Source organism: Mustela putorius, unplaced genomic scaffold (genome assembly GCF_011764305.1).
Source record: "Mustela putorius furo isolate JIRA1106 unplaced genomic scaffold, ASM1176430v1.1 tig00003854_pilon_pilon_pilon, whole genome shotgun sequence".
NCBI lineage: Eukaryota > Metazoa > Chordata > Mammalia > Carnivora > Mustelidae > Mustela > Mustela putorius.
In genome coordinates this window covers 1,960,258-1,986,589 of record NW_025422006.1, presented here as the reverse complement: position 1 = coordinate 1,986,589, position 26,332 = coordinate 1,960,258, and the positions used below count along the sequence as shown (strand labels likewise).

Genomic DNA, 26,332 nt, shown 5'->3' with positions numbered 1-26,332 from the left:
TGCACAATAGCCAAACTATGGAAAGAGCCTAGATATCTATCACCAGATGAATGGATAAAGAAGTTGTGGTACATATATGCAGTGGAATATTATGCAGCCATCAAAAAAGAAATCTTGCCATTTGCAATGACATGGAGGGAACTAGAGGGTATTGTGCTAAGTGAAATAAGTCAGAGAAAGACAGTTGACATATGATCTCACTGATATATGGGATTTGAGAAACAAGGCAGAGGGTCATAGGGGAAGAAAGGAAATAATGAAGAAACCAGAGAGGGAGACAAACCATAAAAAATTCTTAATCTCAGGAAACAAGCCTGAGGATTGCTGAAGTGGAGGGGCTTGTGAGGGGTGGGGTGGCTAGGTGATGGACATTGGGGAAGGTATGTGCTATGGTGAGTGCTGTGAATTGTGTAAGACTGATGAATCACATACCTGAAACAAATAATACCCCTGAGACAAATAATACATTTTATGTTAATAATGATGATGATGATGACAATGATAAATAATATCATTTCACATCCAGATTTCAAACTCTTCTTTTTAAGCTGTTGAATTTCCCTGATGGCTAATGATGATGAACATTTTTTCATGTGTCTGCTAGCCATTTGTATGTCTCCATTGGAGAAGTGTCTGATCATATCTTCTGCCCATTTTTTGACATGATTATCTGCTTTTTGGATGTTGAGTTTCAGACGTTCTTTATAAATCTTGGATATCAGCCCTTTGTCTGTAGTGTTATTTGCGAATATCATCTCCCATTCTGTGGGTCGTCTCTTTATTTTGTACTGTTTCCTTTGCTGTGTAGAAGCTTTTTATCTTGATGAAGTCCGAAAAGGTCATTTTCGCTTTTGCTCCCTTGGCCTTTGGAGACGTATTTTGAAAGAAGTTGCTGTGGCTGATGTTGAAGAGGTTGCTGCCGATGTTCTCCTCCACATTGAGAATACCACCTTTTACCATTTAGAATGGCCAAGATTAACAAGGCAGGAAACAACAAGTTTTGGAGAGAATGTGCAAAAGGGGAACCCTCTTACACTGCTGGTGGGAATGCAAGTTGGAGCAGCAACTTTGGAAAAGAGTGTGGAGATTCCTCAAAAAATTAAAAATAGAGCTATCTTATGACCTGGCAATTGCACTACTGGGTATTTACCCCAAAGATACAGGTGTAGTGAAGAGAAGGGCCATATGTATCCCCAGTGTTCATAGCAGCAATGGCCACAATAGCTAAACTGTGGAGAAAGCCAAAATGCCCTTCAACAGACAAATGGATAGAGCAGATGTGGTCCATATAAACAATGGAATATTACTCAGCCATAAGAAAGGATGAATGCCCAACTGTTGAATCAGCATGGATCTAGAGGAGATTATGCTGAGTGAACTGTGTCAGGCAGAGAAAGTCAGTTATCATACGGTTTAACGTACTTATGGAGCACAAGGAATAACTTGGAGGACATTGGGAGGAGGAAAGGAAAACTGAATTGGGGGATATCAGGGGTGGGTGTGGGTGGGAGACAAACCATGAGAGGCTATGGAGTCTGAGGAACAAACTGAGGGTTTTCAGAGGGGGGTGAGCTTGGTGGGAGATGTTAAGGAGGGCACATATTTCATGGAACACGGGTGTTGTACGTAAACAATGAATCCTGGAACACTGCATCAAAAACGAATGATGTGAACACCTGGGTGGCTCAGTCGTTAAGTATCTGCCTTCAGCTCAGGTCAGATCCCAGGGTCCTGGGTTCCAGCCCCACATTTGGCTCCCTTCTCCGCGGGAAACCTGCTTTTCCCTCTCCCACTCCCCTGCTGTGTTCCTGCTCTCACTATCTATCAAATAAATAAAATCTTACAAAAACAACAGGGGTGCCTGGGTGGCTCAGTGGGTTAAAGCCTCTGCCTTCAGCTCAGGTCATGATCTCACGGTCCTGGGATTGAGCCCTGCATGGGGCTGTCTGCTCAGTAGGGAGTCTGTCCCCCCCACCCGCCTGCCTTTCTGCCTACTTGTGATCTCTGTCAAATAAATAAAATCTTTAAAAAAACAAAAAAACTAGTGTATATTTTATGGTGACTAACATAATAATAAAAAAATAAACTGGAATTATCTGAGGTAGTTTGCATGGTTTTTCAAATCTCTGTTTGCAATTTGCAGTTGAAAAAAAAAAAAGAAGCTTCTCTGACTGAATATTCATCCCTCTCTGAATCATTGATGCGTTATTAATATCCCTTAAAATTGTTTCGGGAAAGTTCTTTTTTTGCTAAGTGGTGTTACTAGAGACAAGTCTGTGCCATTCTCTATTTAAGTAGTGATTTCTCTTACCCTCTTGATAACCTTTATCCTTGTATGTCTGTGACCCTTATTCATTGATATACAAAAGAATGAGACATAAGGATTTGTCACTCAAGTTACCTAGAAAAATTTCTAGGCCTTTGCAATTGCAACCACAGAATCTAGTAAAATAAGTCTTGGAGGAAAAAAAAAATTGAGATATAGGATGATACTGGGAAAGAGGACTCCGAGGTTCTTTATTTTATCTTTTCATTTTCTTAAGATTAGGGGTGTGTGTGTGTATGTGTGTGTTTGGGGGAGAGAGAGAGAGAGAGAGCAAGAGGCAGACAATGGGTATGCATATTAGAAGAAGCAGTAATTGTATGCTTATTTGCAGTATTTTGGTGGTGGAAAGAGAAAAGCCATTGTAACACTACATAATATCAGTTTTAGTGTAGTTAACAACAAAGTTGCTACTTTTTTTTTTTTTAAAGATTTTATTTATTTGACAGAGAGAGATCACAAGTAGTCACAGAGAGAGAGAGAGTAGAGAGAGAGAGAGGAGGAAGCTGGCTCCCTGCCGAGCAGAGAGCCCGATGAGGGACTTGATCCTAGAACTCTGAGATCATGACCTGAGCCGAAGGCAGAGGCTTAACCCACTGAGCCACCCAGGTTCCCCAAAGATGCTACTTTTTAAGGATGATCATCTATTTCCAAAACTTTTAAAATTGTTCCTAGACTTGTTTGAGGACAGGATTGTTTAGGAAAAGGTCAGTGAGATCTGGAAGTATATAGCATTTATATACATGTGAAACTAGAGATCCTAGTAAAGATTGATACAAAATGCTGGTATAGTCAATCAAGCCATTCTTTGTAATTTTTTTTAGTATACCCTGTGCATAAAATTTCTAAATACTGCTGCAAAATGATGCTTTATTTTTCCTGGCATTATAATCTTCTAAGCACTTGTTAAAATTATGAGTATATTATTAGCATTTGATATTCTGAAATGTTGAATTTTTGACCTTGAGTGACTGATTTCCCAGTAAATGCTGGACCATATTATTTTACTTTTCTAGCCATATAAGGGAATAGTACAGTTTACAAATTTCAAAGTCACTGCTCTGTGTAGAGGTTATGATGTCAGCTGTGGTTTCATTTGAATCTGTTTTCCTTTGGTCCCAGATTCTCCACATTTGAAGAAGGTAAAATTGCACCTGAGGAATTAGAATGATGATCTCAGCCTCTTGTGTTTTGTGTCCCGATATATTAAAGTAGAATTTTGGAATACATTATGAAACAGTAAAGTTTATAGCTTAAACAAAACACCTGATTGCTGAAGAAATTGTTTTTCCTCTGGCATTCTTTTAAGTGAAGAACAGAAGCAAGTACTAGAAAGAAATATGAAACGTTGAATAATTTTTTTCCGTTTTCTTTGTACTTTGGATAAAGCTTACCTGCTTCTAAAATAACACTTCAGTATTAATATTTAGTAGTTTGGGCCAAACAGTTGCCACTTCTCTCAGGCTTGAAAATGGTTAGAAACAGCTAAATATAGTATTGTGTGTTTTTCTACAAATGTAAAGTGTTTGAACCTCACAATTGACAGATATGTGCCATGATTATGTAATGTTTCAGTACAATTTATATTTTAAAAGTATTTTGTTAACTTAGAAAAATTAACTGGTATTCAAATTTGGAAATGAGGATTCTGTTTATCTTCTGTATCTCAGTATATTTTATAGTAAACAGGCCAATTGATTGATTTTGAAATATATATAAATATGTTATTCTGAAGTTATATTGTGTAAACTTTGAGTGAACTTTATCATAATACTACTGTTTGGTGACATTGTTGTTTTAAAATATTAGGAAAAAATATTTGCCATATTGCAGAGTTCAAAAAGCTATGTATATTTTATAAAATAATCATCTGTTATTGAATACTATAAATATTTTAGAGTACAATATACAATCTGTTATAAACTATCGATTTCAATGGCATTATGAAGTATTAAAATATAAAAGCTCTTTTTCATGGGTTATATTAAACAAGATGGATTATATTAAGGCCATTTTTAAATTGTATAGACTATAGCTGTTCAAAAGAGGGTTCCCACGAGAGAAGTGTTTTCAAAGTGAGAATATATAAAAATAAAATTTAAGGTTTTAGTCATAGCCTTACCCTTTAATTCATGGCAAATAAAATTTATCTTTCAGACTGCATATGGCTACATCTTGTTTTTTCATATTACATCTCCAAGAGGGGACAAGTACCTCTATGAACCAGTGTATCCCAAGTAAGTTTGTTGTCTTTCATTCTTTTAGTAATTGGTTTGCTTCTTTGTACTCATAAAAACATTCCAGTTTTGCATTGTCTGAAGTGAATAAAATAAAGCCAAGCCAGTACTTTAAAAATAGTATTTCAAAAATTACCAATTCTTTGAGCTGTCATTGATTAATTGAATAAAGAATAAAAATGTCTGAGAATCTTGGGTGAATGTACTATAGATCCCTTCTTGGACATTCAGGATCACTACTAATATAATCAAGCATTATTAGGGAGGGGCTAAAAATGTCATGAAAGAAGGGAGGAAAAATCAGGAAAGGTATAGGTACTTCTTTCTGTATATTTTTGTATGTGCATAGGAGAAAATATGTACCCCAAACAGTGGTTAACTCTTGGATAGAACTTGAAAGAACAAGGACTTTGATCTTCAAACTATGTTGTTCTGTATATTTTTCATTCTTTTCCTTAACTTTTTTGCCTTACATTTGAAAGAAAAGAATGTTTTATTGAAAGAGCTTTTGAAATAAAAGGACATAACAGTTTTAAAACATATCCTTTTTTTTTTTTTAAGATTTTATTTATTTAATGAGAAAGAGTGAGCAAGTGACCATGAGCAGCGGTGAAGGGAGCCAGAGGGGAAAGACTTGCCACTGTGCAGAGAGCCTGCTGCAGGGCTCCATCCTAGGACCTTGAGCCACAGGCAGATGCTTAACCAGCTAAGCCACTCTAAGCACCCCCCCCTTTTTTTTTAAGAAACAACAAACCATTAAAGCTGGATGACTCTATAAATAAATATTTATTATATTTCTAGATGGATGGTGGAGATGGCCAGATTTTATTGGGTATGTAAGAAATTAGAGGGAAAGTAGATTTCAATATATGAAAGTTTACATTTCTGAAAATTAATAGGAAGAGAGAACAATGTTAAAAAGGTAGCAAACTGGGGAAAATTTTCTTAGTAAATAGGACCAAGGCTTAAAAACTATTTTTCTATTTCATAAAGTATTTTATATAATTTTTTTAATAAACTGCATCTTAAGGAGACATATAAATTGCTAAGAAACACAAAGATTTCAAAAGGTAAATAGGTGAAAGTGATCTCATAAGAGGAAATAAAACTAAAAAAAAAAAAGAGAAAATTTTTATTTAGTAACTCAGACCAAACACTAGTAACTCAAAACATTAAATACAAATTTTTTGGAAACCTACATATTTTAATATGTAAAAATAATCTTTTTTTAAGAATTAAAAAATATTTTTAAAGATTTAATCATTTTAGAGAGAGAGAGAACATAGGCAGTGCATGTGAGCTGAGGAAGGGAGAGAGAAAATCCTCAAGTAGACTCTCCACTGAACATGGAGCCCGACATGGAGCTCAGTCCCAGGATCTTAGGATCATGACCTGAGCCACCCAGGTGCCCCAATATGTAAAAATATTATTATTACTTTTCTAATTATTACTGTGCTAGCAGAGGACTATCAAAATATGTTCTTACATGCTTCCAATAGTAGATATACACAGAAATGTAATGATACAGAATTTTGGTATGGAAGTTAACTGTGGTATATTCCCACATACTATGCAGTCATTAAATATATTTAGAAAAATTTACACACTTGAGAACTTGACCATATTAAATACCAAGAGAAGAAATGAGGCACACTAAATTATATATGTAATATGACCACATCAGCTTTGCAAAAGAAAACAAATATTCTCTTTAAAAAAACCAGAGTAGTATATATTTATAGTAATTGCTCCTGAATGGTAGAACTGTAGTGATTTTTTTCATCTTCTTTCAACTCTTGAATTTTCCAGAATTTTTGATTTGCATACACTATATTCAATGTGGTTTTTTAAAAAACATATTTGCAGGTACCTGGTGGCTCAGTGGGTTAAGCCTCTGCCTTCAGCTCAGGTCATAATCTCAGGGTCCTGGGATCAAGCCCCGCATCGGGCTCCCTGCTTAGCTCTCTACTCAGGGGGGAGCCTGCCTCTGTTCCTACTTGTGTTTTTACTCTCTGTCAGATAAATAAAATCTTATAATAATAAAAATGTACTTACCTGGCAGGGGAGATACCATGATCACGAAGGTGGTTTTCCCAGGGCGAGGCTTATCCATTGCACTCCGGATGTGCTGACCCCTGCGATTTCCCCAAATGTGGGAAACTCGACTGCATAATTTGTGGTAGTGGGGGACTGCGTTCGCGCTTTCCCCTGGTAAAAAAAAAAAAAAAAAAAAAATATGAAAAATATTACAAAAAGCCAAAATGTTTTTTAAAAATTGTATTATGAAAATTGTTTAATACTTGTCAAAATTCTTGAGAAAACAGTTTGGGAAAAGCTAATGTAGGCCATGTAGGATGTAACTCTGAATGCTTTATCATAGATTTTAAGAAACTGTCTAGATTTTCTTGATGCCATAAGCCACTTGTTTTGGTAATCCAGTATTAGTTGAGGTGTAAGTTGAATTTCGGAAATCTTTTGTACTAATTTGATTTTTTTCAATAAATATCTTTAATGCAAAAACCCTTCAATATATAAATTGTACTGTTTAAAATGTTATAGACATTTTGATAGGATGTATTTATAAATTTTAAATTCAGTTTTGTGGATAATATATAATGTGGTTTTTTTCATTCTAAGTGATAATTTTGTGAGCCTTTTGAAGAACTGTTGTAATTAGCATCTTCAATTACCTTGTACATTTTGAACTAGCATGTTTGAACCCATTTTATTGCTCTATTCAGACATGCGCCTGAAAATGCTTAATTTATACTACTATAGTATATAACGTAGTATAAATTATACTAGTATTCCATTTTTCAAGTCACTAATATGATTACATAGGTTTACAGCGATTTGGAATGGTATTTTGAAACTCACTGTGTTGCAGAGAATTTAAAAACAGTTTCTACTTTCTGATTTTAAGACTGCAGAGGATGCCCCTTTACTAGTAGTAGTGCAGACGGTGCACGAGCTTTGCTGTGTTTGACTGTATGTTGGAGTAGAGAACTAAAGAAATGTATTTTTAAAAATTTGGGCTCAATGATCACAGGTTTCAGTGTGTGGCTCAGTAAAATGTGTTTGGCCTTTATATGGCATGAGTTGTGTGTTGCCTTAGCCAAAAAGCTAGGCTTTGGCCTTATGTAGACCTGGGATTGAATGTCCACTCTTCTCTTCTCTTAGCCAGATAACTTATGTCAAGTTATTTAATACCTCCAAAATCAGTTTCCTCATCTGTAGAACGAGGTAGCAGTAGTAATTATTTCATAGGATTAAATGAGATTATGCATATTAAATGTTTAGATAACTGACTAGTATGTGGGAATATTAATGGACAACTGCTGTTGTTAATACTATTATTAATACATTTTTCCTTCACCAAATTTTTACCTCATTTCTAATATTTTAAGTGATTTTATATATACATAAGTATATAAGAAGTGATTTAATATGTAAATTATATGTATAGTATATGTTAAGTGACTTATTTTTAATATTTACATATTTTTAAAATATTTACACTATTTTTATTCACAATATTTTTAATATTTAAATAATATTTAATATTTGACTTCTTTTCCAGTTTAACTTCTAGTAACTGCTACATAAATCAAACAAAATACCTTATAGGGAAACAGTTTTGTAGCACAGGGAATTGGAATGAGCCTGTTGTGTATTTTAATGCTGGGCTGCTATCTAGTTGGGTTACTTAGTCTGCTTAGTTTTTTAGTTTTTCTGTAGGACCTATTTATAAAATAGGAATAAAAATATTTTTTCTTCAGTTGTTTGGAGGATTATAGGAGTACATGCTTTTAAAACTGGGAAAGTGGTTCATACACGGGTTTGAGGCGAGTTTAAAAAAATGTTTAGTTTTGACAGTGTATCATTGTCATCTGTGCCGTTGTGAGCACTTAACTCAGTTCAGGACACTGTTCTGAGGACTTTTTCAGACTCCTGTAATCTTGGTAACACCCTGTGAGGTGATTAGGTACAACTACTGCAGCACAGAGGCCAACTAACTTAGCAGCAGTCGCTCACTAGCAAGTGGCATGGCCGTGATTCAGACGTAAGTGCTGTTGCTGGCCTGTGTATACTCTTACTCACCAATACTTTACTGCCTCAGCCCTATTTATGCCCATCTGGTCATCTGCTTCTTGGGGGTTTGGGGGGAGTAGTGAATTAAAAACCAGAGAAATGATCTGGAATGGTTTATACGTAGCAGTTGTGAACAGTAGTGTACTTGAGGCCAGTAGTTAGTCCTACTCTTCTCAATTGTAGAGACACTTATTGTCTCTTGTTCCTCTTCTCTAAATTTTATGAGTTCATCACATGAGTTTTTCTGGAGTGTCTCAGCTTCCCTGTATTACATGACAGGTTCTTAACCTTAGACTGCTTATCAGTTTCCAATATGCTCCACCTGAGAACAGGTCGGATGTCCTGTGATCTTTCCTAGTTTCCACATAGTGGTGTTGGCAGCGTCCATCCCGTTCATGTTGGGAGTCAGCCTTCAACAATTGTGGCAGTCTTATCAAATGACTCTTTATGCCTCAAAGGTCATTTACTCTTTGATTGATGTTTCATTTGTTTGTTTTTCATCTTTTTATACACTTCATTCTGTATAAAAATGTCCATTCGTGTTAGCTACACAGACCATTGGACAGAGTTGTCCACTAAAGGTCCTTGGCCTATTCTTTCATACCTTGGAACTTGCATTGAAATTTATGGAGGAAACTGCCAGGGATAAATCAGAAATAACTTGTGTATTGCATTAGGATGTATTGATTTGTTTATGTTTAAATATAAGTGTAGTAGTTCTTAAAACTGTGAGTCATATTTAATTTTATCATAATGAAATATATACTTTAAGAGTAGAGACTTTTTTCTTTTATTCTGTCTTTCCACTCTTACTGTCAACTTCTTTTGTCAGACACCAGCCTCACTAGTAAGAGGACAAAGTTCTAAAAAAAAAAAAAAAAAAGTTATACTAAAATTCAGTACATTTAATTATCAAATATTAAATATATAGAGATTATCTCCCGGGGGGGGGGGGGGGCGAGAAACACTCCAGAACAACTACCAACTCAAACCTTTTGGGGCACCTGAGTGGCTCAGTTGGTTAACCACCTGCCTTCAGCTCAGATCATGATCCCAGGCTCCTGAGATGGAGTCCTGCATCAGGCTCTCTGCTCAGTGGGCAGTCTGCTTCTCCTTCCTCTCTGCCCCCAACCCTCCCCCCACCACATGCTGTGCTTGCTCACTCTCTCAAATAAAATCTTCAAAACAAACAAACAAAAAACCCTGAAAAAACAAATTCAAACCTCTCATTTCCTTTTTCGCACACCCAACATAGTTTATATTAGATTTTGAGACTTCTTACTAGCTGTTAATGAAATAGTGTCAGGTAGGCAGCAGGTAGAGGATAGCTCATTGAGGTGAACAGTTTCTAACCTCAACACAGCTTACCCTTTGAAACATTTAAGGGGCAGGAACATTTACTGAAATTAATTACATTTAGAGGAGAAAAGGTCTGAAGTAGAGATGTGAAAGTTTCCCTCACCATTTGTTACTTCCTTTTTGCTAATAAATTTTTAGTGTTTTCTGGAAAATAAACTTTAACTGCTTTATTTCCCCTTAAGGCTCTATTGATTTAAAGTGTTATTTCTAACAATGTACCTTGTTATAAATTCAGTTTGTAAACTTGACAAGTATGTTAGTTATCCTAACATTTTTTATTCCCTTTGATCTTCTCAAAATATTACATCGTATAATTTGATTTCAATATGTATACATTCTGTAAATATAGGTATTACATATTTTGTGTCCATTAGCTTACATTATAATTGCATGAGCACTTAATAATAAGATAGTGAAGTTAATGTATAAATTCTGGGCACTGAAAGCTATTCCCCTGTTGACTATGCTTCTAACACTGGTACCCGAATGCAAAGAATTATAGAAGTGTTAAAAATCTCTGGTCAAGGGGCGCCTGGGTGGCTCAGTGGGTTAGGCCGCTGCCTTCGGCTCAGGTCATGATCTCAGGGTCTTGGGATCGAGTCCCGCATTGGGCTCTCTGCTCGGCGGGGAGCCTGCTTCTCTCTCTCTCTCTGCCTGCCTCTCCATCTACTTGTGATTTCTCTCTGTCAAATAAATAAATAAAAATCTTTAAAAAAAAAAAAAATCTCTGGTCAAATCAGAAAGTCACATAGCTTTTATCAGACCGAAGGCTTTCTGAATGTGTGATAAGGTAAACAAAAAAACTTTTTTAAATATAAAAGGCCTGGATGGGGCTGGAAGAGATTATGCTGAGTGAAATAAGTCAAGCAGAGAGAGTCAATTATATGGTTTCACTTATTTGTGGAGCATAAGAAATAACATGGAGGACATGGGGAGATGGAGAGGAGAAGGGAGTTGAGGGAAATTGGAGAGGGAGACGAACCATGAGAGACTATGGACTCTGAGAAACAATCTGAGGGTTTTGAAGGGGCGGGGGAGGTGGGAGGTTGGGTGAGCCTGCTGGTGGGTGTTATGGAGGGCGCGGATTGCATGGAGCACTGGGTGTGGTGCATAAACAATGAATTCTAGTACACTGAAAAGAAATTTAAAACATTAAAAAAAAAAAAAAATTTAAAAAGGCCTAGTGATGAGGATGCTCTCTCTTTCAAGAAAACTCTTTATCCATACATCTTTTCTTTTAAATTTTGAATTTTTTGGCTCCAAAACTGTTGTAGATACTGGGAATACAACAGTGGGAAAAGGGGGGAAAAAAACAGATGACAAACCCTACTCGTAGAGCTAGCACTCTTCTAGTAGATGGTGCTATATAAGGAAAATACATTACAAATTTGACAAATATGACAAGTCTGTCGTCACCTGATAATGTTTCTGTGGAGAAAAATAAAGTAGGAAAATGGATTATGACATTTGAAAAGATCTCAGACTAGGAAACAAAACATACCAGGGGAAAAACATTCTAGATTGGAGAGATTTAGTAGTTAAGAAAGTTAGTGACATTATTGTGAATACATTTAGGTTCTGCCTAATAATTTACAGATTAAATTAGAAGTGGGGGGACTGGCACCTGGGTGTCTCAGTTGGTTAAGCATCCAACTCTTGATTGCAGCTCAGGGTCACGATCTCAGCGTGGTGAAATCAGCCTTCCTGTCAGTCTCGGGGCTGGGTGTGGAGCCTGTTTAATATTGTCTCTCCTAATCCCTCTGCCCCTCCCCCCCCATGAACATATACACACACACGCTCTCTCTCTTCCTTTCTTTTTCTCTCTTTCAAAAATAAATAATAATATTAAAAGAAGTGGGAAACATTTTACTAAGTGTAAAAATATGAAAAATTATATTCTTATTTTTAAATAAGTTAATCTTGGGAAAGCCTATGACCAGTTCCCTTTTTTGTAAGGAGTATATTCTTCCTGCTCAGTAACCTCAGCAGTTGACTGTATCATGTCCTGTGTATTCTGCCTTCTATATATTCTGCTTATTCAGCCTTTTCTGTATCCCTCATGTCTCTATTTCTTCCCAGTCCCTAGCAACAAACCCAAAGTCCCTTTACTTTGGGTTTTCTTTTCTCCTGGATTATAGTATATTGTCTTAAACATATTTTATGGTTTTCCCCTAAATGAATTTCTAATATAAAATTTAATTGCCATTTTCCTACATAAAAAATTTCTCTGGCTTTCCTTAGCTCTCAGGATCAATCCTGTTGCTTTTTTTGAGTTTTATTTTACTCATCTGAAAAATAGAGTAAATGCCTTCTACTTCATAAAGATATCATTACAGCACCATAAATTACGGTACAGTACCTCCAGTAACGCGTTAATGTTCCCCAGGGCTTTGTTCTGAGTTCCTTTTTACACAATCTCCCTGGCTTTAATTATTCAGTATATGTGGATGAGATCCAGATCTGCTTCTTTAATTTAGTACTACTTTCTGGAGCTTCGTGCTCACCTTTCCAGGACAGATCGTTTCAATGGCCCTGCAGGCCGCCTCAGATTCACCGCTTCTCAGCCTAACTCACCTTCTCCTCTCCGAGGAAGCCAAACATGCTGTTGCTTTTCTAACATTCTTTTGCAGTTACCATGATTATTTCTGCAGTTGTAGGTGGTTGAAACCTTGGAATCTTTATTTCCTTACTTCTCATATTTGTCTGGTAATCAAATTGTATTGTATTGACTGACAGCTCTTCAGCGTCTCTAAAATTTGCCTCTCGCTGTTTCATTTTCCTTGGCTCAGCAGAGGCCCTACTTCTCGCCTTTTGGAAAACCTTATTTACTAACTTGTGCGCTTCTCTCAGTTTCTTTCTCTTACCTACAGAAATCCATCCTGTGCATCGATAGCAGATTTGTTTTTCTAAACAGACTTGCTAATGTGGATTCTTGTCTCAGATACTCTTTTTAAAGGTCTGTACTAACTTTATTCTAAATCAGTTTAACATCTGTCTCTAATAATACAAAAACACTAACAACGTGCATCAGTACTTTCTGGAATGATAATGTTTTCGAAAGATCCTATGAGTAAACTTTTTTATTTCCATTTTTTTGATTGTGTAAAACACACATAACATTTTCCATCCCAGCCATTTTCTGAGTATACAGTTATGCTTCATCTAAGTGGAATCATACAGTGTTTAACTTGTGACTGGCTTCTATCATTCAGTATAATGTCCTCAAGGTTCATCTCTTTCGTAGCATATTTCAGAATTTCCTACTTCTTAAGGCTGAATACTACTCCGTTATATGTATGTACAGGAACCTGTGGCACTTCACAGATACTGTGTTTGTACAGATTATGGGTTTGTGCACCCTGTGTTGAACACATCAATTAGTATCCTCTTTTCAGTAGCATTTGTACATTTCATGTCTCTTCACATGTTGCTAATTAGCAATATTTCAAGCTTTTTAATTATTATTTGTTATGGTGATGTGTGATCAGTGACCTTTGATGTTACTGATGTAATTGTTTTGAGGTGCCATGGACTGTGCTCATAAAAGATGGTGAATTCAAGTGCTAAGTGCGGTGTGTATTCTGTCTGCTCCACTGACCAGCCATTTCCCTGTCTTTCTCCCTGACCTCTTTATTCCCTAAGACACAGCAATATTGAAATCAGGTCAGTTAATAAGCCCACAATGGCCTGTAAGTGTTGAACTGGAAGGAGAAGCTGCATGCCTCTCGCTGTCCCCCGAAGGCTAGCCGTGACTAAAGCTTGGTGAGGGAGGCATGTTGAAAGCTGAGGCCTCTGATGCCGGTTAGCCAAGTTGTGAATCGAAGGAAAAGCTCCTGAAGGAAATTGAAAGTCCTACCTCAGGAAATTGAAAGTGCTACACACGAACGATAGGAAAGTGAAACAGCTTTATTGCTGCTACAGAGAACCTTTAGTGGAGAAGAGGTCCAGCCAGCCACGACATTCTCCTCAGCCAAAGCAGAAGGCCCTGACTCCCTCCGGTTCCGTGCAGGCAGAGAGAGGGCAGGAAGCTGCAGGAACGAAGCCTGACACGAGCAGAGATCCGGGCTTGAGGTTTCAGGAAGGAGGCCGCGTCCGGGACCCGAAAGCGCAAGGTGAAGCAGCACGGGCTGCCGTGGGAGCTGCAGCAAGTGACCAGGAGATCCGGGTGATCCGGAAGATCGAGATCATTCCCGAAGGCGGCCACACTGACCAGCAGATTTTCAGGGTGGACGCAAGAGCCTCCCGTGGGAAGAAGGTGCCATCAAGGACTTTCCCGGCTAGACAGGAGGAGTCAATGCTGCCTTGACAGCTTCCATGGACAGGCTGATCGTCTGGTCGGGGCCAGTGCGACAGGTGACTTTTAACGTGTGGCAGGTGCTGATTTATCACCTCTCCAGTCCTAGGGCCTTAGGAATTACGGCAAGTCTCCTCTGCCTGTGCTCTGTGAATGGAGCAGCAGAACCTAGAGGACAGGACACCTGTTCACAGCATGGTGTACTGCATGCTTAGCCCATTGTTGAGACCCGCCTAAGGAAAAAAAAGAAAAAAGGTATCATCACTTAGCGACTGTGCACCTGATGGCCCCAGAGTTCTGATGGAGTCGGACAGCGAGCTTTACGTTGTTTTCATGTCTGCTAACACAGCAACTGTTCCGCAGCCCGTGGATCAAGGAGTCATTTCAACTGGAAATGAGTCTTTTTAAATTTTTTTAATTAATTATGTTCATTTTTTATTGGAGCATAACAGAGTGGTCTCCTAGTTTCAGGTGCGCAGGGGTGCAGTATCATGATTCAGCAGTGGTTACTCGGCGCCCCCATCGGGATAAGTGTGCTCTTGGTCCCCCGCATCGCTCCCCCATCCCCCCTCCCCTTCTGGCAACCCCCTCTGCCTGCCCCTCTGGCAACCACCGGTTGGCTCTCTGTACTTACGAGTCTTTGTCTCTGTTTTATTTCTTACTCAAGTCTTCTTCCTTAAGGAGTACCTTTCGCAGGACTCTACCTGCTGTACGTAGCGATTCCTCGGATGGATCTGGGCAAGGTCAGTTGAAAACCTTCTGGGAAAGATTCACCATCCTAGATGCGCTGGAGAGCATTCATGATTCATGGGGAGCGATCATCCTATCCGCGTTATCAGGAATTTGGAAGAAGTAGATTCCAGTGTTCATGGAGGACTTTGAGGGGCTCAGGACTTCAGAGGAAGAGGTCACTGCAGGAGTGGTGGAGGTAGCAAGAGAGCCAGGGTCAGAAGTGGAGCCGGAGGACGGGACGGACCCGCTGCCGACTCCGGATACAGCGTGAATGGATGAAGAGCTGCTGCTGACGAGCGAGCGAGCAGAGAAAGTGGTTTGTGGAGGTGGGATCTGCTCCCGGGGAAGGTGCCGCGGAGACTGTTGAAATGACAACAGAGGGTTTAGAATATCGCATCCGCTTAGTGCATAGAGCGGCACGTGGGTTTGGGAGGTTTGTTTGACCCCACAATTGTGAAAGTTTTGTGAGTAAAAGCTATCAGACAGCATTGCAGGCTGCCCAGAAAGTTTCATGAAGGGAAGAGTCAGTCGATGCAGCAAACTTCATTGTTGTTTGAAGAAGTGGCCTCAGCCACCCTGACCTTCAGCAACTGCCACCCTGTTCAGTCAGCAGCCATGACCGGCAAAAAGATTTTGAGTTGCAGAAAGCTCAGATGATAGCGTTTTGCTAGCAATCAGGTATTTTTTTAATTAAGGTACGTACGTTGTATTTTTAAACATACATAATGCTCTTGCATACCGAAAAATCAACAGAATGGTGTAAATATAACTTGTATATGTGCTGGAAGACCAAAAAAATACATCTGAGTTGATTTTTGCAAAATTTGCTTGTTATGGGTGTCTGGAACTGAAGCCACACTGTCTCTGAAGAATGTCTGCAGTACATTGTGCTTACTTCTCCTCTGTGGATGGACATTCGGGTTCCTTGCATATTTTATCTGTTGTGGATAATGCTGCTATGAACAGGTGTGTTCACATGTCTTTGAGACCCGGATTTCAGTTTTATTTGGGTTTATACCCCAGAGTAGAATTTCTGTATTATATAGTAATTCTGTTTTTCATTTTTTGAGAAACTGCTGTAACATTTTTCTCAGTTGTTGTATCTTTTCATAATCCCAACAGAGCACAAGGATTCTAATTCCTACACATCCTTGCCAACACTTTCTAAGTTTTTGTTTTTAGTTTTGATTTGTATTTCCCTAATGATTAGTGATACTGAGTATTTTCTGTTTGTTGAAGTCCTTAATGAGGCTGTTTGGTTTTTGTTTTTGTGGAGTTTTAAGAATTCTCTACATGTTTGGGATATTAATCCCTTATAAATGTTTGTTGCAACCATAAGATACTCTTAATCTCACAGAACAAACTGAGGGTTGCGGGGGGAGAGGAGGGTCGGGAGAGGGGGGTCGAGTTATGGGCACTGGGGAAGATAGGTGCTGTGGTGAGCGCTGTGAAGTGTGTAAACCTGGCGATTCACAGACCTGTACCCCAGGGGCTAATAATGCATTGTATGTTAATAAGAAATAAAAAATTAAAAAAAAAATATTTGTTGCTGTCCCGTTACCACAAAACGAAAGCCAAACTCTGGCCTGGCGTTTAAAACCTCATTTTCCCCTACCTTTAGCACACTGAAAGCACAATTCCTGTGTAATGGCTGTGTTCATTTGCTATTTACTTGGTGTGCCTCCCCAACTGTGTGCTTTGCATAACAGAGCACTTTGAGGTAGTTGAGAAGCTAAAGTCAAACATCTTACATATAAAGCTTTTCCCTCAACTCCCTTACTCTCCCTTGCACCCGAGAAATAACTGATTCCTCAAATACAATCTCATAGCACTTAAAAATCTCATAGCACTAATAATCCATGACTGTGTTCTTATGAAAACAAAGAAACAATGAAAAGTGAAATTTTGAACCTTATTTGCCTTTTTGGATTCCAATTCCAGTTTGCTGGGCAGTAAGCTTTGTATCTTTGGGTAAATAAAAACCTTGGAATAGAATTGCTAGGTCCTATCACATGCCTGATGATTTTAGATTGGTTGATGTAAACTGTGTGACATTATCGAGTGTCTGAGTTTTCTTTCTTTTCTCTAGGCAATGTTGAGATTATTTTGAATGGCAGTTAAGTTGTAGATCTCCTTGATCCTTTTGAGGCTTGTTTGTATGTTTTTAAGGTGGCTTCAGCATTTACTCTAGGTTAGCTGAGCCTTTCCGAGCTGTCCAAGGAATGTCCTAGTCCTTAAACAAGGTCTTTGGTCTCTGGCTGGTCAGAACTGGAATGTCTCCCAACCCTGCAGGAGCTTTGCAGCTGAAAATGCTGGTGGTTATTCATTGGGAGGCAGTGTGGGGTCTCACCATATATTTACACAGCTTAGTATTCACAAAGACTTGAGGGGAACCTTTTTCTGGATCTTCTGCTCCTGGTACTGTTTTCCATAAATGGATGCTTCTACTTCCCTGAACATAACAAGATTGTCATGTTGTGTTTGGGTTCTCCTGCCCTACATGGTCGTCTGGAGAGTGGCTTCTATTAGAGAAGTTACTTTTGTTTTTGTTTTTCTTCACAGTCTTGTGTTTCCTGTTATCCAGTGTCTCAGTATAGTTGTTGTCTCTATTTTCTCCAATTTTCTTTATTGTTCCTGGAGGGCTACCTTCGTACTAGTTCCTCTATTACTATAATAAATAATAAAGTGGAACCTGCCCATAAATCAACTCAAACAGTTTTGTTTCTTTTATTGGAATGTGTTTTATCACATCTAGATACCATTATTTTATTTCATCCAGAAATACTTTGATTATTGATACTCTAGTAAAAAATTGTGTTGACTACAAATGGTAACACATGAGGTAGGAGTGTGAGAAAAGAAATCTTGTTGAGCCTTTCCATTAACTATGATTGGAGAACCAAAGCTTCTTGGTCCCAGAATTCATCTAGGATTGCTGGAACTTACTAGATTAAGTGTAGCACATTCCAAAATCATTTTAAGATTCAAAAAGCTGAGCTGCTAAAGGAGCAGATCTTAGAAGTTCTCATCACAAAGTGATAGGATATAATTATTATGTTTTGTATCTTAAACTTACACAGATTCTATGTCAGTTATACTTCAATAAAATGAGGGGGAAAAGGATTTGAAAATCTGAAATGAGATTCCTCTTCATTGTCATTATCAAACGCTTGTCGTATGCCTCCTATTATTATTTGTACAGGGTGCTAGAGAGGTGTAAGGTGCGAGCGAAGAGACAACTCTTTAGAGATAATGGCGATATACAGCAGCAAATGCCAAATGAATGAATGTTCCCCAAAGTGATAATAGCATTAAGGGAAAGTGCTAGGTTGTGAGGGAAAGTTTTGTTCTTAGGATTTGAGCTATACTTGAAAGATCAGACTTAGGTAGTCACGTTGATAGGAGAAACACTGTATAATTAGCTGTACTCTTAAAGTTCCTGTCCATCCCCTCCATCTCCCAAACCCATGAGGTTGTGTACCACACTGTTATTTTCTTTGGCTGGCACTGAAAGTATTTGAGATATCCTGCATAATAGAGTTTGTTGAAAGAAATGCCCGTTGAGTTTCATTGTGTAGTGACAGTTTTTAGTATCACCTTATTTAATCCTCCAAAACCTATTTGACATAAATCGAAGGCATTTTTTTCTTTTAAGACGTCTCTGTAATTTTTCTGACAAATTTCTAAGTACAGTAGTTTGAGTTTTGATTTTGGTCAGTTTCATGGGAAGCTGCTTCCTCCTCAAGGCTCTGGGAAGTTCGATTAGTTGACCTACCGTATGGAAGCATTTCATTTTTTATTGCCCTTTGGAGGCCACCTGTTGACGTGAATGCCTTGCATTCATTAGAATGAAAGCTGGGAAACATAATTCACAAAAAATATATTAATTTCTCTTTTATTTTGAAGGATAATTTTTCTGGGTATAGAATTTTTGGTTGAGGTGTGTCATCCCATTGCCTCTGGCTTTCTTGGTTTTTGATGAGAAACTGGCTTCTAATCTTAACTGAGGATCTCTTGTTGTGTATGACTCACTTTTCTTGCTGCATTCAAGATTCTCTTTGTCTCTCGGGGTGCCTGGGTGGCTCAGTCGGTTAAGCATCTGCCTTTTGCTCAGGTCATGATCCCAGGGTCCTGGGATCAAGCCCCACATTGGACTCCCTGCCTGTGGGGCATCTGCTTCTCTCTGTCCCTCCCCCTGATCTTGCTCGCTCTCTCTCTCTGTCTCAAATAAATAAAATCTTTAAAAAAAAAAAAAAAGAAGAAGAAGAAGAATAGTGCCTCGCACCATACAAGGCACTGTTTCAAGTACTTCTTTAAAAAAAAAAAAAAAAATTCTCTGATAGAAGCCATTCTCCAGATGACCATGTAGGGCAGGAGAACCAAGTAGAATTTTTAAATTCTATTTGGAGTTTTCCGAACTTACTGGATGGTTAGAGTTTTATCTTTGTAGGTTTTTGTTTGTTTGTTTTGTTTGTTTTTTAACCATTATTTGTTCAGATAGTCTTCCTGCTCCTTTCTTTTGCCTTGTGTTTGGGACTGACATTACATCTTTGTTGGTCTGGATTGTAGTGTCCCACAAGTCTCTTTAAACAGTGCTCATTTTTCTTCATTCTTTTTCTTTCTTCTTCTCAGATGACATCATTAATAAAAATCACACACAAACAGTAATCAAGAACTATTAATTTATTGAGTTTTACTGGACCATAGTCTTAACTATTAGTTATGTGATGTAGTATACAATATGATCTACATAGGCCATGTCCCTGTTACAGAGGATAAAACAGCATCGTGTACCAGGTTTGGTTCTTAAAGCATCTGCCTAGAAGTGGAGCAAGTAATTCCCCCTTGTGATTTAGGTCAAAATCAATCACATGACCAAACAATTTTAAGTGGGCAGAAAAGCACAGTTCTCTCCGCCCAGGAGTGAAGAATATATTATTTGTCAATAGTTTGAATGACAGCCATATGTGCACAGTGTGATTGTACCTGTCTGTCTCTGACAAGCCTCTCTTACTAAGCAGGAACTGTAATTCTCATCAGCTTTTATTATCTCTTTTCAAAAATGCCTTGGATAAAGTCTGAAAAGACATTTCTACTGCTACTGTCCAATCCTAAGCCTCCCTCATGTACTCTTATTGACAGTCTCCTATTAATCTACAGATGCTCCTCCCTCTCCCCACTCCGTCCGCCGTCTATTTCTTTCTGCAGATGAAGTTATTATTAGTCTCCTCGACTCTCTAGTAGTTTTCAGTGGCCTAGGATCTGGAGTGGAAGCCGCAGGTTCACATGTCAGTTCCTTCACTTACTAACTCTGTGACCATGAACAAAATTCTTAATATGTCTAAGCTTTAGTTTCTTTTCTGGAAAAAGGGGAGAAACTCATGCCTGTCTCAAAGGATTATAAACATTCAGTTGAGATAATGTGTGCAGAACATTTTGTAAACCATACCTTGTAAATGCTCAGTTTATTGCTGTATTTCCTGACGGGGCTTTTTATAACCTGGTTTTATTGTTCCAGTCTCAGCTTCCGTGATTCCCTTTCAGAAGTCTGATGCTATACTCTCAAATTACTGTTGAACTCTAAGTAATGATATTTTCTATGAGAAATTTAGATTTTTAATTGATGTAATTCTTAACATTTTACTAAATTTTATTATATTTGGAAGATGACATGGAAACTTCCATGTGAAATTTATCTCTAATTTTATAAGGGAGTCCTTGTGGAGTCAGGATTTGCTTAAATTTGTTTAAAATTCTTAGAATACTTTAGCTCTATAATAAATAAGAGTATTTATATAAAGGAAAATAGAGGGCTTCCAGTTTGAAGGTCATGATAAGGTTTTTGCATCCTTGCTTTTAAACATAACCAACAGAATAAAAAGCTGAAATACTGTTTTCCCTCTTTAATGAAAGTTAGAAGCATCTTTAACCCTTGAGCTAAAAATTGGAGAAGGAAGAATATCAAACCAAAGAGCCTAAGGTTACTTACATGATGCTGATAAAAAAGCAAGCTTTATAAATACAGAGAATAAACTAATAAACTCCTCCAGGAGTTTATTAGGAGGAGTTGGGGGTGGGTCGGCTAAATGGGTTGAAGGAAAGTGGGAAATCTAGGCTTCCGGTTATGGAGGGAGTAAGCCATAGGGTAAAAGGCACGGCGTCAGGAATACAGTCATTGGCATTGGGATAGCACTGCACAGTGACACATGGTAACTACACTTGGCATGAGCACAGCATAATGTATACACTTAACCAAATCACTGTTTTGTACACCTGAAACTAATGTTAACATTGTGTATCACCTGTACTTCAGTTTGAACAATACAAGAATGAAGAAAAAGAAAAGCAACTCATTTGATCTGCAAAACCATGGAGAGACTCAGGAATTAAATGCGGTAGTACTGGAGAACATAAAAGTGAGCCAGGGGCCATAAATGGGATTGGTTTAAAAAACTGAATAAAAAAATAAGGAGTTTTATGTTTCTGCATCACAGGTGACAGAAAACATATTGTCTAATTAAGCCAGAGGGATACCAGACACAGTAAGGCAAGGAGAGATGCTGAGCTCAAGGTGGGGGGGTCGGTGAAAGTTGTCATACTGAACAGTAAGATGTCACGCTTTCTTCCCCTGCTTGGTTCCAGACTGGCCACCTTCCATGCTTAAATATCCCAGGCAGGATTGAGGAATCCTTCCTGGGGCAATTAAATCAGTCCAGAAAATTGACCCAACAGGCTCTGATATTTGAAGACCTCAAGAAAAATACCAGCTGGCCACTACCAGTTGACAAGACCAGAGCTTATAATTGGCTCTTTCTTGTTAACCTGTTCAACGTGAGCGAACAGCCAGGGATTGATTTTTCGTCATCTTAGGAAAGCTTCCAGTGTAAAAAAGAGACACACAACAGAAAAAAGGTAGCTCAAAGGAAGCAGGCAATGCAGGAACAAAGCCACTTTGAGGAAATGATAATTTGCAGCCTCAGACAGGTGTTTAATTAAAAGGAGAAACATAGTGCTGTGCAAAGAAAGGGGAGGCAGGTGAGAGTTTCCTGGAAGGAAAAGACAATAGAAGAAATTTCACATTCAGTGAAGCTTTGGAAGAAATAGTTGAGGAACTCTACCAGAAAGAGAGAAAAAAGGGGGAGAATTAGGAGTTCCAGGAAGAAATGAGAGAAGTGGAAAATTAGTATGCTAAGTAAACAAAGACATAAATTTCCCAGACCCAAACTAAAGACCAGCCTGTAGGTGCTTCGTGCAAACAGTGATAAGTTCACATGCTTATAAAAAAGTATGTTCTGAAATTTTAGAACCCTCTAGAAATCAAAGATCAGTCCTAAAATCTTCCAGATAGGAAAAACATCAAAAAATAGTCTGTGAATAAGAATGTCCTCAAACTCCAAGCCACACATTAAAAGTCAAAAAGACATTGGTGAAAAGCCTTTAAAATGCTGAAAGAAATACATTGGGTTGAGCCTTTGTTAAGGAATTTGTCAAGCAGACGCAAGAGAGAGTAATGCAGTGGGAAACCCTAAATCCGTCCCCCACATTCAGAAGTTACCAGTACCTGTCTCTCCCAACGCTTGTATGCTTTTGGTATTTTGAAGCAAGTTTCAGATACCGTATCATTTCAGCCCTAAATAGATTTATCAGTAACAAGTAGACATCTTAAATAAAGCTACAATCTTATTATATCTAACAAAATTAATAATTTATTAATATCATCAAATACTTTGTGTTTTCTTTATTTTTTTTTAAAGATTTTATTTATTTACTTGAGAGAGAGACAGTGAGAGAGAGCATGAACGAGGAGAAGGTCAGAGGGAGAAGCAGACTCCCCGTGGAGCTGGGAGCCCGATGCGGGACTCGATCCCGGGACTCCGGGATCATGACCCGAGCCGAAGGCAGTCGTCCAACCAACTGAGCCACCCAGGCATCCCGTGTTTTCTTTATTTTAACACAAGGCTGTCTTCTTAGGAATTGGTTTCTTCAGACCAGAATCTCTTGCATTTGGTGGATAGGTCTTAAGTTTCTGCTTTTTTACATAATGGTTTTATGTGGATTTATTCATTTTATTAATTCCCTGGATTTGTTGTTTTGATGGGGATAACAAAATTGTGATTTTTTAAAAATTCTACCATTCCTTCTGCATTCCGTAGCTGTCGTTATGTAAAAAAGAACTTTGATTATCTGTTTGATGTTTACCCTGAAATGTAGTGCATTTAGGAAAAACAGAAGAGATGCTTCTTTACCTTTTCTTACAGTACTGAGTTGTGTTCTCAGAACTTCCAGAGGTCACCAGCTAATGAGTGTGTTTAGTATTACTGTAACTGCAGGAGTTTTTACATTTTTGAGTTCTTATTAATTGCAGTCATTCTTTCAAATCAGATTGTCACATCTTCAGCTTGTGGGGGGAGCCCATAAAAATGGTGGTATTTAAATGACATCCTTGCGGGACGCCTGGGTGGCTCAGTTGGTTAAGCAGCTGCCTTCGGCTCAGGTCATGATCCCAGCGTCCTGGGATCGAGTCCCACATCGGGCTCCTTGCTCCGCAGGGAGCCTGCTTCTCCCTCTGACTCTGCCTTCCACTCTGCCTGTGCTCGCTCTCGCTCTCTCTCTGACAAATAAATAAATAAAATCTTAAATAAATAAATAAATAGATGACATCCTTGCTGTCAGACCCAAGGCTCATATTAACATATCTTGCCCCTGTCTCTGAGTAAGTCAGCCCTCCAAAGAGCTTTGGTTTCTTTCCGTGCAAAATGGTATTTTGAAGACCAGGACGTGATGCTGATTGTTATTTGGTTGTATTTGCTTTTAGGGCCTTTTAGCATACAGAGATAGAAAGTAACTTTTACAAAGAGATAATTTTATTGTGAGTTAATACTGAAACCTTTAATGCAAATTAAAGATTAAGCTAAGAGTCCAAGGTTTTAAAAGCTTTGAAATTTTTAAAAATTTTAAAAGTTAAAGTTTTAGTTCTCTAGTTTTATATTTGTATATTTTATATATTTGTATATTTTATTGATAACCTTGGTTCCTAATAATGTAAACATAATTTCTTAATTGCTTTATCCTATTGTATACATAGTAATTCCAAAAATAATATCACTATTATTGTAACAATATTATTACTAAATACAGTTTGATTCTTTGAGGATTTGGATCCTTAGGAGATTTCCCACCCAGAGTACACACAATACTATTTGAAATCTTATTTATGCTGTTTGCTCAGTACATAATAAAATTTGCTTATTTGTCCTGCTAGCTTGATATGCAGTTAAGTTTCTTTTCTGTTTTTAGAGATTGGGGTTTTTTTTGTTGATTTTAATTTTAATTTGGTTTATTACATGAAATATTTTCATGTCCCAAAGTTTAAAAAAATGTAGCATTCTTTACCCTGTATTCTGTCTTCCATTGGAGATAGCCATTTTCGTTGTAGTTTTGGCCATCCTTTTCATTTTTAAAATATGAGCACATGCACTTAAACATTTGTATTTCCTGCGCTGTCATCCAGATATAGCAGATTAAATAGTGTTTTGCACTTTAAGTTTTCTCACTCCACAAGAAATCCTGGAGATCATTCCAAGAAGTTGAAAGTGTTCTTCCACATTTCCTTTTTTTTTTTTTTTTTTCTGCCTGCACAATATTTTATTTCTTGTAATACATATTTTGATTATAAAAATCTTCTGATGTAATAAATTGCATTGCATGAGCATTGTTTTGGGTTGGGATGTGCAGCCTAAAATTTTATACCAAAATACTCATTCAGGTGTCAAAGACATTTCAGACTTGAAAGTTATAAATTTATACCACATACACCCTTCCAGGAAGCCATAATACATGACCCAAGTAAGAGGAATGCAAAAAATAAAATAAGGGCTCGTAGGAGAGAAGCAAAGAAATGACAAAGGAGACTATCGAGATGATAGCTGTGCATTACACTTCCGAGGACAGCGGGCACCAAGGAGGGATGCCTGGGGGGAAGAAGGAAGTAATGAGTTACGTGACAGGTTTGACCACGTGCAATGTTAAGTGTTGTTTTTGTCAGAGCTGTTAAGGAGTCTGAGAAGACTTTGGTGAAAGTTTAAAGAAAACCAAGCAAATGAAAGCGTGAAGTAAAACTTCAGGAAAATTAACAAGCTATGTAAGAAAAGAAATGTAGTCACTGAATACCTTTATTTATTTATGGAGAGAGAGACAGATGACGAGTGGAGCAGAGGGGGAGAGGGAATCTCAAGCAGGCTCCATACCTGGGATGGGGTTGGACATGAGGCTTGATCTCCTGACTCTGAGATCATGACCTGAGCTGAAACCAAGAGTCACACTCTTAACTGAGCCACCCAGATGGCCCTAATCACTCAGTACTTTTTGAAATAAAAATTATTTAACCATCATAGTGAAAAACTTTCTGTATAATTATGTTAGGAGGATGAGGGGGAAAGGAGAGAATGAGAAGTTAGTAGATAATACCTAAATAATGATGCCAGAACAGTGTGAAGGTACTATGGAAAAACATGAGGGTAAATAGAAGAAGGTAATTGGTAAAAGTACTGAAGCTGGTTATGTCCTAATAGAAGAATACTTCTGGTTTTTCCTTTGTCATAAGCTTTCTAGCACTATTTGTTTAAATTATGTGTATGCATTAGTTTGAAAAATAACTTGAAAACTAGACATATGAGAAGAATGTCTCAGGAAATTCATTATAGTGCGTGCGGGCGTGCGTGCGTGTGTGTGATTAGCAGTCCAGATATGAGGTCTGTAAGCTAGTAACTCCTGGGGTCCTCCTTGGCGGCTCTCACAGCAAGCGCATTAATTGAACAGGAACCTCTGCTGTTTAACTTTAACCAGTTTAGCCATTCAGGCATACAGAGGGAATCAAATATTCCAGGTCATGGCCGTAGCAGAAAAGATAAAGCGCCTCAAACTTCTATATGGAAAATAATCTAAAACCAGAAAGTAAGCAGACAAGTATCAAAAAAAAAAAAAAAAAGCTGTCGAACATGTTAGACTGTTGACACTTAATTTTAATAGTATAGGTGACTGGGGAGGGAGAAATGGCAGACTCATTGTTGCCAAGAGTAAGTGACGGGTGATAATAAGGGAGGAGACAGCCGTGGAACCCCAGCACAGGAGTTGAGAAGGAATGGCCCCACGTCACAGGGAGATAGATTCCAAAACTACTGAATAGTCCTTCAGAGGGGTTGGGTGTGGCGGCTCAGCAATGTTGCCGTGACGTAATAACCACTCTTGGTTAGCCATTTGATATGAGGGAGCTACCAGATTTAGCCATTTTATGCT

The 26,332-nt window shown here is 38.1% G+C and overlaps 1 protein-coding gene and 1 non-coding gene across 10 annotated transcripts in view; both read left to right on the top strand.

Moving 5' to 3' along the window:
• RIC1 (RIC1 homolog, RAB6A GEF complex partner 1) overlaps window positions 1–26,332 on the top strand; it is a 142,486-nt gene that overhangs the window by 57,464 nt on the left and 58,690 nt on the right. For 8 of the 9 annotated variants that reach the window (XM_045065000.1, XM_045065007.1, XM_045065002.1 and 5 more), the window contains exon 3: window positions 4,481–4,560. The exons of the other annotated variant lie outside the window; for it this stretch is intronic. In XM_045065000.1, the coding sequence (XP_044920935.1) occupies window positions 4,481–4,560 (80 nt within the window). The remainder of the gene's footprint in view (window positions 1–4,480; window positions 4,561–26,332) is intronic. 9 annotated transcript variants of the gene reach the window in all.
• On the top strand, window positions 6,608–6,771 carry LOC123387550. Its single transcript, XR_006601993.1, has one exon. It is a non-coding gene; the product is annotated as a U1 spliceosomal RNA (small nuclear RNA).